The sequence below is a fragment of the Sander lucioperca genome, chromosome 19 (genome assembly GCF_008315115.2).
Source record: "Sander lucioperca isolate FBNREF2018 chromosome 19, SLUC_FBN_1.2, whole genome shotgun sequence".
NCBI lineage: Eukaryota > Metazoa > Chordata > Actinopteri > Perciformes > Percidae > Sander > Sander lucioperca.
In genome coordinates, this window is record NC_050191.1 from 10,130,169 (window position 1) to 10,147,298 (window position 17,130).

Sequence of the window (17,130 nt, forward strand, 5' to 3'; positions counted from 1 at the left end):
TCAAGGAACTGTGATTAGTTTAAATGGTGTTAAATGGCTAATAATCATGAATGTTTTGGTCTCAGTTTTTTATTATAGATTTTTGTGAGGTACACCCTTTTAGACATAGGCTGCGTTTCATTAGTTTTTCAACATGCCCTCCTTCACTTCCCCTCAGCCCTTGGTATGACGTCATAGCAGAGGCCACTTGGAGTGACCATCGTTGTTCACTCGCTCCCTCAGCCCTCCGAGGGTCGATCTCACCAAGTTCACTTAAGTTTTTCAGAGAAATGGAACGACACTTATGATGGCGGCAGGGATTCCCCCAAGGGCAAGGGCTGAGGATAAGTGAACGAGGGCATGTTGAACCAATACTGAAACGTAGCCACAGTCTTATTTCACCATGTTGTAGTTGACACAAAGTGAGGCAGATACAGCATATGCGCATATATGGGTGGGTAGAATGGCATAATCATAATTCAAACCACATAAGTTATGTTGCATACCATGACAAAACTGTAAATGAGGTGCGCATGAGTCCAGGAGTCCAGGATGTGTGTGGTGTCAGTTTCTTTTTTTTCCTTGTCTATTCACACTATCTTCTCTTTTTCTCACCTTCTAATGATGTTGACTCAAACAATGCTCCACCCTCACCCTTCTTTGACTTTGGCTGACATCGATTTCAAATGCCTTTTGTCTGAGACTGCTATTTTGGTACGTAAAACTGACTTCCTTGTTTCATCTGTGGGCGCAGAGATGGATCTATGCAGCTCTAAAAACCAAATGAAGACACCTTTTATGGAAATAGTTGATTGCAACATGACTCAATGCATTTTCATCTCCAAATACGGTCTTTGCAAAAACAAACATTCTGTGGCAACCTTTTTGTAAAACAGTGAAATTAATTTGAATAGGTACAGTATAGGAATTCTAGTTAAGTCTGAGGATAACTATCTGTTATTTTAAAGACAACAATCTTTACTCTTCAGCTTAATCTGATGGCATTTAGTAGCAATCCTGTTGCAGGAGTCCCAGTATGTCTTGTGTAACCAAACACTTCACCCCCTCAGCTTTAGTCAAGTGATAACTGAACAGTTTAATGTATAACTATACATTGTATGCACCCTCACACATTTGTGACATTTGAGTAATTAATGCAACAGTATGTAACTATTTTACCATAAAATAACACCTTCAAAATAATTGTGTAATAGGGAGAATGGTGCCTCTGTCATTCCCAGCCGAATGCGTGTTCTTGCACTATGTAACTTTGGTGAGTGGGTGCGATCTCCCGGAAGAAGTACGTAACACTTTACGGCACTAAGTCAGACACCACCATTGATTTTGGTGAAACTGGATCATATTTTATGGAGAAAATGTTTCCTGGTTTTCCCTCTGATGTCCTCCGGCTGCTCTGCCTCGACTCGCTGATTCACAGAGTTTTATGTTGGACAGAAAGCTTTACTTGCTGCTAAAGTAAGGCTAACTGCTAACTGCTTCTAACTGTAGCTACTTTCAGTTGCTTAAAAGGCATGAACAAAAAATCTGCTTGTTTTGTATTTTGCCCTCAAGACCCTGGCCCAGTATTTTATAATAGTGATATTGTTAATAAGACAATCACCAAGTCAGTATTTTCTCAAGTTGATTGTGTTGTCACTTTTATTAATCATGGGCCCATTTTTGTTGCTTTTTTAAGTATTGCTCTTCAGTTGTATTTTCCAATGTAAATGTCTTTCCCTTCTGAATATAACTTGAAACTGGTGCTGTCACTCTGTCAGTAATAACTCAAATATGATTAAAATACCAGAGAGCAAGAGACATTGTAGCCCTTACTTTCTCATTCTCTCTGTCTCCCACTTTATGTGTTTCTTTTCAATATTACTTTAATAATATCAAGGTGTATTATGGACTGTGGGTTGTGATTGAGTGGACTGATTTAAATATTGTGTGGATAATATCTATAGGTACTATAGTTTGGACACAGATGGAACAGTCACACATGGAACGGGAAATTGCTTATTTCTTGAATTGAATTCCAAACATATCTATATACTGTAGCTATTGTAGCTGGTTTCTAGTTGGCAATTAGCTTGATACAACTATGAAAATAAATAAGTAAATAGGAACAAAATGACAAAAAGTTTAGTATGTCATAAAATCCTAATTTGAGACTACATACAATGTGGGCATTAATGGAAATAAGTTATGGGGGATATTTTCACTCTCAAATAGGTAAGAAGTGATACTCAAATGTTTCAATTATTAGTTTGTAAATCTGTAGAGCTTACTCATGAGGTAATGTCTAAATAACAATTTCTGAATATTGCCAATAGAGCCTGGAGTCTATTCTGATTGAGTATGAGATATACTAGAGAGGAAGAAGTATGAACAGGCTGAGGACAAGGTATGCATACATTTTCTTTAAGTATATATATCAGTAATAACACTGAATTTAACTAAATTTCATAAATGTGCAAAATGTTCAGATGTAGAACACATAGCATTGCTGGCTTCATCTAGCTGTTAATGTAATGGCTTTTTATTATTTACAAATATGTGTCTGTTACATAAATGTTTGCTATGGCATTCAGACATGACAGGATCTTTGTGGAAAGTACCAAAATGATTGTGCAAAATGTTGCTCCTGCATGCACATTACATAAAAGGTTTAAAGTTCATACTCTTTTATTATTTACAGCTAATAGTTACTAATGTTTCCTTTATTTATTTTCCTTTATTTATTTTTAGTTTAGAATATGCAGCCATTAGTCTGGGGCAAAACATCTCTATTCTTAAAGACGAGAGTCCTCCTGAAGGTATTTTCCTTTTTTCACATCTTATCTATCAGTGCTTCCATTTTATCTCAGTTCTTTAAAGATTTTATTTCATTATACAGTATTAGTACAGATCTTTACAGCAGTATTTAACAACTAGAAAATAGTCATCCAATCACACACACAGTTCTCCCTTCAGAGATAAATATCACAAAAAATGACGTGTGTGTATGTGTGTCCCTCTCCGTGAACCTCCGTGTAATCCCCTGTAGTGTGAGTTTTTGTGTGTTTGTGTATGTGAAGGCATGTGTACTGTGTTTGCATAGTGTATGTGTATGGTGTCTAGATATAGTGAGGGAGAGTGTGTGTGCATGCGTGTATGTGTGTGTGTGTGTGTGTGTGTGTGTGTGTGTCACTCCACAGTGTAATCTCACGATTCAGTGGTTCAGAGAAAATCTCCCTTTCCAATAAACTCTCCATTTTTGTCTGTCTTTCTCTCTCTGTCCAGCCCTTCCTCTCGCTCTCTGTCAACAATAAATGAAGTGAATGTTTGACGTTCAAATGAAGCCGCTCGCCACACTCCATCAGAAAACTCTACGGTTACCAGGGAAACGGCAGATTATCGCAGATGGCAACCGTTTCTGAGATGAAGGGCCTTTATTAAAAACAGGCTGCCACTCAACAATCGATTGCTAACTTGCTAGGTGACTGTCTGATGGTGTCTGCTGCACTTACGTACCTCTGTTTTTGACTCATAGCCGGTATCCGTAATGCTCACCCTCATGTTTGTATTTTGATGTATGGAAGCCAGTGGGTACATAAGCCAGGCTAGGATGGAAGATGTAGTCTACAGACTTTTTTTCTTCAAGCACCCCCAGCAAGTTTTCACTTATCCAGTGAATATCGCGATGGCTACTAGATGGATTGGCACCCGCTTTTGTACAGACATTTATGGCTCCCAAACAATGTGTCCTATTTGTTGATCTCCTGCCTTTTCCTCAAGCGCCACCCTGATATTGTCATTTGCTGTTTGACTGAAATGTCTCAACAACTATTGGATGGTTTGGTGTGGCATTTGGTACAGACATTCATGTCAATGCAACCTGCCTTCTCTCCAGGGCCTGTACGCCTCTAGGACGCTGAAGCTGGCAAGAAAGTTTGTGGCCAACCCCTCCCACACTGAACACAAACTTTTTGACTCACTCCCCTCTGGCAGGAGTCCATCAGGACCAAAACCTCGTGCTACAAAAACAGTTTCTTCCCACCTGCAGCTAGCCTCATCAACAAGACCCAGGACCCTCACTGAAACAAACTCAGCATTGAATTGTGATTATGCAATAGACAATCATAATACAAGAGTGGCAATATTCCCAAATACAGCACACCTAACTTATCTCTGTAAACATCAGACCACCTTCTTTATATTTATAACCTGGCACCTATCGTCAATCACCAGGTAGGCTGCAAAATAACTAATGAGCATCATTGATTTTCTACTGGGCAGAAATCAAGTAAAGTGACATCTATTAACTTCAAATATTAAACTTACCTTTAATTATTCATAGATAATGATTAATGAAGAACACGGAGCTTACAACATTGGCATAAAGCAGAGTCAGTTGTAGGCAGCCAGCTGTCAAATGAGTTGTCTCAGCAAGGAAGCTGGCACAGATAGCGTGTACAACAAGTACAGCTTACAGGCAACTACTGGTTAGATCCACGGATGAAAACTTTAGAGGCGAGAAAGATCCAGACCAGGGAATACTCTTTAAACTTGTTATATATATATTATCACCAGGGTTTTCGACAAGATGAAGATATTTTACATCTATCACTTTAGTTAACTAACATATTTTAATGCAAAAATAATTAGTTGTGGAGTCTATATAAAGTTTCCCCAATAGTTGTTTTGCAGCACTCTTTCAAACTCAGTCCAAAATTAGAACAACAATTATATGTTATTCTAAAAATCAACTGCGAAATGCACAAACGTTCAAAATATGAATGAACTGATGAACGGTTGGACAGATCCATCCTGTTCAATTTGCCAATGTGGCCAAACAGTAAGGTGTTCTGCCAAATACTTAAACCTACTTGCATTAAACAAACAGTGACAGGACGGAAGTAAAACAATTAAGATACTGTATGTCTACTTACCCACATCCTGATGAGCCCTTGTGCCTCTGTGCAGGAGCGTGTCAGTCCGTAACAGTAACAGTTGCTGCAGCCAAGTGGGTTTCGTACCGACAACCCAAACGTGTCTGGCTTACAGCGATCACAGTTGTCTCCTTTCACATTTGCCTAAAATAAACACAGGAAAAGACATAGTTGAGGTAAGCTTTTGTGATTCTTTATAAACATTTTAACATTATTTTAATAAATTCAGTTTCAGTAGACAGCATGTTGTGGAGACTAAAATCAATCTGAAAACAATACAATGCAGTGACATGGACGAGTTATGAGAAACATAATGCAACTTTTCAAAGCATGCAATTCTTTATTTACTGCTTGAGGTCAGAAAGCAGATTGAACTTGGTTACTACTTTAACTTGGACTGCATCACATATTTTGGCTATTAAACGACACCCATCCTATGCCACACAAAAAAATGCATTTTCTTAGTTTGCATTGGGGTAGAAACAAGAAGTATCACACTGCACTGAATTGTTTGGAGTAAATAAGCTGTGAGCTGACTCGTCTAAAATGGGATTAGGACAGGTGTGTATATTAAGCTTTCTCTCTCTGCTAAGAAAAGGCTCACACTGCTGTCAAACATCATCCAATTAATGTTGAGTTCTGTCAAAAAGTCCTGCAGGTTAGTGAGTAAGGACCAAGAACAACAGAGGAATGTGAAGGTATAGTGAAGGAACCCAAAACGCCAACTTTAGTACTCTACATTATTTGCATTGGTTACGTCAAAAGGAGGTCATTATGTTATTACTAGACGCTAATGATCATCAATTTAATTTAAAAAAAAATTTCAATGAACTGATCTTTCTTAGTTTATAGTCTTACAACAACAGTCTAAAAGCCAAATGTATTCAATTTAATCATATAAAACAGAGAACATTTTCACATTTGAAATGCTAGAATTGTATTAATTTTAAGGATTTTTGCATGATAAATGACTTAATGATACAATTATTATAAAATGTCTGTCAATCAACATTTATCCCAGGTTATTACATTGTATTGTGTATATTGGAGCCACATTTTGTCCAGTCAACCTTCTACCTGTTCATGGTGAAGATGACACCCAGTGATCTGAAGTCTCATTACCGGCCCTGAATCAGGTGTGTGTGTGTGTGTGTGTGTGTGTGTGTGTGTGTGTGTGTGTGTGCTGTGACAGTAAGATATGATGAGAGAGATATATGATCAACTTGTCACAGTAAGGTTTAGAGGTGTGAAATGTATGCTTTATAAGTGTGTACATAACTGAGTGTGTGTACTGTATGTGTACTATAAAAATCCAGTAAAATGTTTCAGTCATTTTCTATTAGGTTTAGCTTACAATTTGATTAGGGAATTTGTAGTGTGTGTGTGTGTGTGTGTGTGTGTGTGATGACTGTCAAGAAAAGGTATATGACATCCCACATACACACTTAATTTACCTATTTCTAGACATATAGATGAAAAGAATGTATGTGTATATATCTTCTCCTGGTAGAATTCAAACCCATACATTTTTCTTCTTTTTTTTTCTCACACATTCATTCACTTTATTAGGATGACTTTCTGAAAGGTAAAAGTTTCTCAGCAGAATGTCAGTGGTCACTAGATGGTTAAACTTGGATTTGGACAGTATATCTGCGAAACATCCATTGACAATTATTATGTAATGTACAGTAGCCGAGTGTTCAGATGATGATGTGACTATTTAAACCAGCTGTTAAGTACCATATGATTCTACAACTGCATGGCCTGATTTTGGTGGATTGTTTTGCAGAACTTTAAAAATGTTTCCCAGCACAGCTGTCTTGTTTTTCTAGCTGGAAACAAAGACTAATGACAGTTTATTCAATTGCGTGTAAGAGTGTAGCATGTCGAAAGACAGACCTGTCATTAATCTATTCAACCTACTCGAAATGGCACTTGTTTAAAGAAAATTCCGATAAAGTCTTTCCAGGCAACAAGCTTTTAGGAGATTAACATGGTGTGTTGGCACAGAAAGACTACAACGACATTGTTATTGAAATTTTCATGTCAATAAAGCCCCTTTGAATTCAATTAAATTGAATTCACAATTGACTAAAACGAAACCCGTTTACTTTAGGATTTCTGTATTGATTTTCATTTAGCTCATCAAGTTGTGTTGTTTCTTCTACGTGATACTCAAGTGTTTGGCATGTTTTTATCAGTTTTATCAATAATGCACATTTATGCATGCTCAACTTTCTTTGTAAATAAAGCTCAAACTACTACTGTAAGTGCATTGATAGAAAAATAAAATTCCTCTTTCACATCATAAGGGAAGACCAAGTAAACGTGTATATTGTTATGGGTGCATGCTGTACCTTGCAGCTACACTTTCCCGTTCGATCGGCGCAGGCGCACACTTCTCTCTCCAGGTCGCAGGTCTGGCTGTCCGATCCTGCGACATTACACCTGCACTGGGTGCACTGTGGGGAAACGTGGATGTAGACAACGCCAAGCGTCTGTTATCAACAATATAACAGGCTGAGAGAGGAGCTACTAGAGTGTGTCCTAGCTTTATGCTTCACCAAACCATTAAATTTCACTCCAAAATGAAAATGTTGCCATTATCTTCTTACTCCCATGTCAGTTCGAACATCACTGAAGTTCAGACGAAAACCAAACAGTTATTTTCCCATTTGACTGAAGCTACTGAGTTCCAAAAGGTGTAAAGAAAATGACCATGCAATTTCTCTGACCACTGACTTTTTAATAGGATCACTAAGTTTTTTTAATCTGTTGCCATGCTATACATGGCGAACTATTCACATTTTCTGTACCTTGAATACCGCTACACAAAGACGCAAATAACAAATATGAAATTTGATTGTGATTGTATTAATTCCCTTTTTGAAGTATGATTAAAGAATGCTGCCTTCAAACTAAGACTTGAATGAAACTGAAAATTTGGCAGCCAAATTTAAGGAAATTTTGACTAACATGACTAACATCAGAAGGTCAGAAGGTGACTCAAGTGTCATTTTAGGTGAGCTGTTTCTTCAAAATCTGTTTTGTAAAACTGGTGTCCATTCTGCGTTTTTACATTCTCATGTGTTGTTGAATGTGTTGTTGAATTACACGTGCCCACTATTATCTGGTAGTATATGTCATGTACAGCATTTTGTTCAACTTTGCATTTCAAGTGAGGTACCTCGGTGGAAGAAAAACAAGCTGAAGCTACGCAGAAAGTGTGGCTCTGGTGTAAAGAGAGTTAAATAAAACCACTGGTATGATGACACCATTAGGCTTCTATCAATCAGGCAGTGAACACGTCCATTTATTGAGGCTTTTTAGGCTCATAAAATCCATTAAAATAGCTTTATCACATCTATGAAAATCTCTCTCCTTTGTCCCCAATGATCAAATCCCATCAGAGATTCTCTCTAGGGCCCCCTCTCTTATCTCAATACAAAAAAATAAAAGCATCCTTTATTATGATAATAAAAATAATAATGATAATTAAGTAATAGTAATATTTGCATTTGTGTTAATGCCATTCAGATCAGTCACCTGAGGAAAGTCTCTGTATCCAATTTGACATTCATTGCATTTCTCTCCTCTGAAGGAGTCGCGACAGATGCAGCAGCCTGTGTTGACGTTACACTGCTGGCTCACTGAGCCGATCACACTGCAGCCACACGCCTACATACACAAACACAGACACAAAGACAGAGATTATTTCTGATGCTCTTATTACCTTATTATTATCTTACTTAATGTTTAAAAATGAACTTTATTAGACAGAGCATCAAACAGACACTTGTTTTTTCCTCATCAAGTACAACACAAACATTTGTCTTGGTGCAGTCAACCTACCGTAGAGCGTTTCCAAGGCGCCCAACACAATATTGCCAATCAAGTTTTATTTGAGGACTTATGGTGGTAAAATATCCGTTTGCCTGTTCAAAGATCATACCTGAGGTTTGAATCAAGATAGCTGTGTCCAAATATTGAACATGAGGAGGTACATGTACAGTAGGGGTGGGGGGAAAAAATTGATTCAGCATAGTATCATGATATTTTCCGTGGCAATACTGTATCCATGCACAGATGCCAAGTGTCGATCTATTATTGTATATGTGCTGTCAGTTTGTCTGCTTGACAATCCCATTTTGCAGCAATAAAATTTAAGTGAGATGAACAAACAGAATTTTTTTTTAGCTAACACAACTGTTGACAAAGTTTCCATTTGGGTACATAATTTGAAATTGGGAAAAATTTGAAGTTGGAAAAAATTTGATAAATTGCAATATATCACAGAATATTGCAATATGTTTAAAATCGCAATAATATCGTATCGTGACATAAGTATCGTGATGATGTCGTATCGTGAAGCCTCTGGTGATTCCCACCCCTAATGTACGGTATGGATGACTGGAGTGAGTGAAATCTTGTGTTAACACCAAAGTGCAGCGGCAGCATAACGTTCTTACTTAAAAACATTTGCTAAACAATATTGGATGTTATTACAATTGACAAATGTCTCAATCAAAGATCAAAACACCGTAAAACAGGTAACCGTCATGTGTGCTGTGAGGCGAAAGCTGCACAATCAAGCTGTAAATGTCTATCTGTAGAAATAAGAACAACTGTGGTTGAATAAAGACCTTCAGTGTTGAATTACCTCCGTTCAGAGTGTATATACCAGCAAAGTGTTAATACCCACGGGTGATTTTGAACTCTTAACCCAGAGCAAGAGCTTTTCCCTGTTAATGAGTGTTGATTTTCAGTGACATCTCATCCGTTGATATCTCTTTGTAATCTTAATCTTTCACACTGAGGAAATATCTATTTTTTCTCAGTTCTGGCTCGTTGTACTTCACTGTTATGTTGTACCTTTCTGCTTTTGCTGTGTTTTACTTTGTTCTCTTGTCTTTGCTACCTTTTATATGTTTGCTTGGTACCACTAAGATCTGTTGCATCCCTCTTTATTGTCCTGATGTACCCTTCTGGATCAATCTGCCGTTAAACTGAGACTTACTGTACTTTTATGTTCGAGCCTCTGATTGCTAATGGTCTACTGCTACTTCTAATAGTTGACTGTTATTGCAACCTCGCAGCCTTTTGGAGAGATAGTTTCAGTGCAGAACAATTACATTTCAAACACTTTGAACAAAGTCGTGTAACGAAACAGAGAAGCAGAGGAAATGGGAATGATAGAGACACAGAAAGAGAGATGATAAAGACGAGGGAATACAGAGAGAAGGCTGTGTAAACACACACCATGATAATAAGAGAACAGAGTATGGGAGGAGCACACAGAAAGGAGTGGAGGATGGAAAATTAGAAAGGAAGAGAAGACGAAATGGAGCTAAAAAGGAGAGAAGACTGAGAAGTAACAGCAAAAATGGTAGTGAAAAAAAATGACTAAATGGTAACCAGCTGAAAAAGAAATGGGCAAATTAGATAGACTTTCCTTTAATTATATTAACCTTTACTATGCACTTATTGGGGTTAGGATAGTAAGAAACGTATGTGTCTATGTTTATTACTATATATATATATATATATATATATATATATATATTGCTACAAGCATTATTTCAGAAATTATAAAAATCAGGATTTATTGATCACTGACGGCATTCCAAATAATTTCTCAATAGTGGAAAGCACAATGCCTCAGAAAGAAATTAGCTTTTGTTTTCCATTGTCTTAAAAAAAGTGAATTAAATAAGTTTAATTGATCTCTTTCTTATATAGTCCTTGCCTCATTTTTGTGCCATCCCTCCAGTGTGTTTGCTAAGCCCTCTTCATGTGTTACAAGTACTGTAGGTTACACAAATGTAAGCAACTGATTTTGGCAAATCCAGTTTTCAGCCTACCTTGCATCCAGTTATGATATCATGGCCCCAGTGGTTGGGAGCACAGAGGTCACACCTCTCACCGATGGTGTTTGGAGGACAGATACACTGTCCTGTGTTAGCATCGCAGTTATTCCCCACATGACTGCACTGGCAGGCTGTAGGAGAGGAGAAACGGTATGGTTTAAATGGTTTTTGAATAAACTCTAAAGAAAAATCAACGTTTTTTCAAACTGATTGTATTTTTTTTTTCAGTAATTTACAGTATCACATAGTACAGTGCTACAGTATTTATTCTAGTTCCCAACAATAACACAGTTTTCTTAATATACATGACATGTTGGCTAACAGACTCCAAATTGAAAGAAAAACAACATGTCTGGGATGGAGAACAGGAAAGTGAGCTTAGTAAATTCTTTTTGGAAACTTAAACATTAGGGGTAAACATTTTAGTAACAGTGTGTTTCTACTTTCTAGTCTACTGTGAATTTGTGAAATAGAGAATAGTCTTTTTATGAAGTTTTTTATATCATGAATATGGGTTTCTTTCAACCAAATTGCCCAAATATAACATGGATTAAATGGTTTTAAAACCGCATCCTGACTAAACGTTGACATAAACCAGTCTGTGATCCCCTCAACGTCCTCTGATCTTAACTATTAGGCAAAAACTGTTAATTGACACCTTCCACTAAAGTAAAAGTGGTAGAGAATATGTTATGAAACTGAGGTGAATGTTATGCGCATACCGAATTATGTGGACTAGCCATCATTTAATAATACAGTTTCAGTTATAGGAATTTGAAAGGGTAATTTATTGAGTTACTGCATTAAGACTGAGTTGTTTATAGTAACACCCATAAGCCCCCAGTGTCATTCATTTCAATTGATTTCGCTACCAATTAACTTACTCAATCCCCCCTATTCCCCAGAAAATTGCCCATGCCAGAGGACTCTCTTTCTCACTCAGTGCGCTGGTTGAATTGAAATGTTAATGCTGATGAAATGTGAAGTCATCTTCACAGGAGAGTTGCATTATATTGTTAATATTTCAATCGATTTATTGATGAACTTTCCTGATGTTTAATAGAATGGCACCTGATTAATTCATGTAAATTGTTAATGAAAGCTATGTGTCATCAGCTAGCTGTGGCCATTTTCTGTAAATTTCAATTATGGAAACCACATGCCCACAGCCTGAATCATATTTGTATTCTGACTGGCTTGCAGTAAATTCCCTGGAACATTAAACACAAAACAGCATATTATTTCTGTAACCTGACTCTGGTAGTGATCTTAAGATGAATCAAAGCAAATAATTCCCAGTCCTATCTTCTCTTTCTGGCTAACTTATTACTATTCTACTTGGTTGTCAATAGTGGTTGGTATCAATAATAAATTGCATAGGGAGATATGTGGGAAAAGCTATTCATAGTCGTACTTGGGGTGCGTGGATGCTTAATCTTTTTTTGGGTGGCACAAGTTTACAGCACCTGCCTGCACTGCAAAGTTTTTAAGGCAAATTATTTAATAATTTGAACATATTACCTTATAATATTAGGCATTTGCATTTTAAGATGAAGTAACACACCATCAGGCAATGGTAATGAAAATCCTGAGCTCTGGCAACAAACAGCTAATACTATCTTACTGCTTTCAGATGTACACTTTTCGATCACTGATACATCTAATTAATATTGTGTTCTTTTTTGTCAGTTAGCAGTATTAATAATAACTACTACTACTCTGAAATGTTAATTACATCTGACTTGTAGACTACAGTACCTGCAGTATCTATTAAAAGCTAGAATTAGTCTAAGCTGGGTGTCATATTTCAAAGTAACCTTTAAAAATTGGCCACAAAAGGCATGTACTAGATAGCTGTGACACATGAAAATCAATCATTCTTCCCTTAACCACTAGCAGATCTTGCTGACATAAAAAAAACTGCTTTTAGTTTCATTTTAGAGTTCAGCATCTTACTGTTTTACACAAAAAAAAACGTGTTCACACGTATGCTATAATTTGCAAAAATAATTCCATCTCCACTACCAACACATTCAACACCAGCATGCTGCAAGTTTAAATCAGTGACATGGTGAACAATTTGGGCCAAACTTTAAATTGAGGTGTGAGTACAGACATGTGTTTGGTGTTAAATCCCTGCTGATATAACTTTGAATCACCGCTCCTGGAAGAAGGGTTTGCAGTAAAACTGTGGAAATTATACACACTGGAACGTTCATAGTTCTATATAAAGCACTGATCATGATAACAGGATGGAAATTAAAGAAAGAAAGTGTTAACGGTCAATAAACAGAAATCTAAAGCCAAAATGCGCTGCTGTAAATTGAAGATTATCTGTCTAATTTGCATGACTGTGTGCGGTTCTACCAAACATTTGATGTGTTTCTTGAAACACACATTTACACATTTACTACATTTACTAAATTGACTACATTTGATTCAAATGGTGTCTTCCTTAAATATTCTTCACATGTTATTATCAGCTGTTTTGCTTGTTCACCAGCCAAGAGAATTAAGAAATCTATTAGCTACGTAATTTATTGGTCGTCATTATTATTCTGTGTTCAACCTTCAAAGACAATTCTCTTGTCTGTTTTTATTGCTTCCCTACTTCCTTCTTTCTGTCTTTAATTTGTTCCTTCCATTATCTAAATATATATGCATGTATTCTTTGTTTGATGTAGCTATAGCCTTTGCCAAGATGCATGTTTCATAACCCTAGGGGAAATTGCTACACTATTTATAAAACACATCGTAATGTCAAAAATACATGATCATTTCTGCAAGTCTGACTTTTATACGATTTTGTGGCTACTGCAGGATGCACTGATATTTCAAACCACAAGGTAATTGCTGTAGGTTTTATTAGTAACAAACTGTATTTTGTCCATGTGACACTGGAAAAAGAAGAAATGCCTACACTGCCAAAGTACATTATTTTTTAGTACAAAGCAGCACTCATTTAACTTAAGCCGGCCACTCACATTCATAAAATGTTTTGCCATATTTTGTTATGTTTTATGACAAGATGTTTTAGCTTTGCCCTGCTTGTGAGCAGAAAGATTTTGCTTTGCAATGCTGTAATTATAACACTGACACCGTTGCTTTAATTAATGCACACGCCCTTTTGAAATTACACAATAGATTTCTTAAAGGGAATTTCTCTGCAGACAGTTTATGTAAACTTTAAATTACAAAGAAAAAAGAGCAAAGCAGCAGTTTAATAAAGACAGCGTCTTGCGATTGCTGATATTACTTCCATTGCAAATTACAGTATAAACAGAGGACAAATCTAAATGCATTGACTTCGTCAGGGTTTCGAGTGGATTGAGCTATACTTTTGTTCTGTGAGCTGATAATAGGGTTTGGCAACTGCTTTTAAAGAAACCATCCTCTCTACCCCACTTTCTGTGCTTACGTGTGCAGCCTCCCTCCTGGAAGTTGAAGAATCCTCGTGAGCATCGATCACATTTGGGTCCGGTGACGCCCGGCTGACACCGACACTGACCGGTTTCATCACAGTCAAACGACTTGGAACCAAACGAGTTACAGTGACACGGGGCACACACTCCACCTGTGCTGATGCCGTGAGTCTGAGACTGAAGAAACACAGACAAAGAGGTTGTAAATGGAGTTAAGAATATGTAGTGGATTTAGCGTTAGACAAGTTGCAAACACACTCAAGCAACTTAGAGACAAGTAGGTTATAATGAGATGAGATGCAACACTTGTTTCTGAAGATTAAATGAAAAAGAGAAGAGAACGATTTAGGGAATAAAGATCTTATGTGTGAAGAGATTCAATCTTTTCAAGATTTTTCGACCTTCTTACGGTATTATTCTGGGATAAAAAAGGATAATGAAAAATGCCTCGACTGAATTTTTATTATTTGTAATTTGTCTTAGAAGCCGACTAAAAACTGAATTAGGGTGCTGAAAGCTGTCTGACAGTCTAAAAAATGCCTCCTCGTGGCTGCTCAAGAAAAAAAAAAAACAATACCATGCATGTTTGTTCATCAGACTGGACCCAGACAGTCACAAACTGTACCTAATTGAAAAAAATGAATTAGGTACAGTTCAGCTAAAAATGTAAACAAAAACAGCTTCCTGAATGCAGAATGTGGCTACCTCGGAGAAAAATCATAAACATCATGATTTGCTTAAAACTAATGACATTTACAACACCAATTCAGCAAAAACAAACATCTTAAGTTACTTAAAAGAGGGGACATTTTCTATTGAACATTGGCATGTTAATATTAAAATGTGTTAAAGATCGCTCATTCTGTGTTTCCCTTGCAATAATGCTAACACTCAGCAACATCTTCAAACAGAAATGTCTTTCACAGAAAATCACTGAAAACTGTGCTAGTAAAACTCTAGATAGAACACATGTGACACACACCTCCCTTTTTCCATGCAATGTTTTAAAAAAAACGGGTCATAAACCATCACATCCACAAACACAAAGCGTTCAATGTTTGATACAAATGTAAAATGTGTTTTAAACCTGTTTTCAGCCACACGAATACCTACAATTTTTGCACACCAAGTAAACACACCCATGCTACTTAAAACACACCATGCAGTGTGTGTTACCCCTGTCTTAGGCCTGTACGCCCCCCTGGGACAACCCCCTGTGCGGGGGACCCCCCCCCATCTCTGCTGAACAGCTTCTATGGGAACGTGTTCCACTGGCCTCCGGGTCTCCCGCCTCTCGTAACTTTGGCGACGCAGGTCACAGTGTCGGCCCACAAAGCCGGGGCGACAGATGCAGCGGCCCTCGATATCACAGCGCTGAGACATAGAGCCGTGAGGGCTGCAGCTACAGGGAATACAGTCCTGACGCTCAGCATCCCACCAGCAGTTAGGCTGGACCAATCACAATGTAGATGGGTAGAGGGGGACCAATGAGAATGAGTGAGCAGGACACATAAAAACAAAAAACTGAAAGTACAAGTGGAAAAAGTAAAAGTAGGAAAACAAAACAAAAACCTGTCTCTTTTTGTGAAGATAAAACATTATTTATCGTCATCATAATCACTATGTTATTATCACAATATTACTGTTAATAAAAGAATGAAAAACATACTACTTTTGACCAAAAATAACTATTGTACTATATGTAATTTTTTACACCATTTTGCGTGAAATATTAATATAATGCTGCATCTTCTTTGCCCTGCAGAAACAAATGTGTGGCTTTACCTATCACGGCCTGATACCAGACATACAGTACATGTGCATAACATTCAATTTTATATTAATGTTCACTATGTTTTTTATGTACGCACCAACCACCAAGGCACATTCCTTGTTAGTACTTACTTGGCAATAAACATTTTTTTGATTCTGATAACGGATTGATTTCTGCTGGATACTGATGAGTAACAAGGACTTAGAGGTGTCTATGCAGTATTTCCTTAATTCCTTATATTTCCCCATTTATAGTACAACAGTACTAGTAGTGAATTAAAATGTGAAGGAACATAAATCAGCTTTTGACCTATTGGCAGACCACATTTGGTTAACCAAAAAATAAATTTGATGTAAGGTAATGAGAAAAAGTAAGGTATAATACCAAAAAAGCTTTGTCACAGTAGATTGTATTTGGGGTTAGAACACTGGAGACCACAAGTAGTCAATTGCACACATATGATATTGCAAGATTACAACAAGAAAAATAAGTGCCACCAGGGAAAGCATATGTGGAAAATAAATAAATGAAAAGTCTACACAGGAATGGCGTCAACACATACTGGCAATTTCTGTAAAGATTATTGACATCCGTCAAAATACTTACTATGCACTCGTCACACTGTCGTCCAACCACATTTTTTCTGCACTGGCACCGTCCGGTCTCCTTATCGCAGACCTCAGATACAGAGCCATTAGTATGGCACTGGCAGGCTGCAGGAGAGGAGAGAGCATATTTTACATCAATTATCAGTTCCTAACGGCAGAATTTCTATGAGAGTACATATAATAACACATATTGGTTTAACATTCTCAAACACACATTGGTGAGTGTGTTTACTTCACACTACAGTCGGCTGAATAAGCTCAGAACTCGCTTAAGGTCTTCTTCAGGATTAGCTGCCGATATGCATTTTTATATCCTTCTGACTGCACTTTGGAGAAAATCTTCTCTTGCCCAAATAGATTCTTCAGTCTAGTGGGCTGATAACGTTTTTGCCAGATTATATTTTGTATATTAAAAACACAGCCAGTTTAACTTTAAGCCTAAATGACAAAGCCAGGCTGCAACAGAGGACAACATCACATCTGCGCTCAGGAAAAACAAAAAGCAGAGCTTTGAGTCCTCCGTCCAGACAAAGCTGCAATCACCAAGAT

The 17,130-nt window shown here is 37.2% G+C and overlaps 1 protein-coding gene across 9 annotated transcripts in view; it reads right to left on the bottom strand.

Annotated features, from left to right (window-relative positions):
• The window catches only part of lama2 (laminin, alpha 2), a 205,925-nt gene that overhangs the window by 60,771 nt on the left and 128,024 nt on the right, over nucleotides 1-17,130 (bottom strand). For 5 of the 9 annotated variants that reach the window (XM_035995244.1, XM_035995241.1, XM_035995242.1 and 2 more), the window contains exons 22-28: nucleotides 16,580-16,686; nucleotides 15,376-15,648; nucleotides 14,196-14,376; nucleotides 10,772-10,908; nucleotides 8,457-8,588; nucleotides 7,268-7,372; nucleotides 4,911-5,054 (exon numbers count right to left, since the gene is read on the bottom strand). In XM_035995244.1, coding sequence (XP_035851137.1) covers nucleotides 4,911-5,054; nucleotides 7,268-7,372; nucleotides 8,457-8,588; nucleotides 10,772-10,908; nucleotides 14,196-14,376; nucleotides 15,376-15,648; nucleotides 16,580-16,686 — 1,079 coding nt within the window. The remainder of the gene's footprint in view (nucleotides 1-4,910; nucleotides 5,055-7,267; nucleotides 7,373-8,456; nucleotides 8,589-10,771; nucleotides 10,909-14,195; nucleotides 14,377-15,375; nucleotides 15,649-16,579; nucleotides 16,687-17,130) is intronic. The other 4 variants (XM_035995247.1, XM_035995246.1, XM_031321901.2 and 1 more) reach the window with 1 other exon arrangement.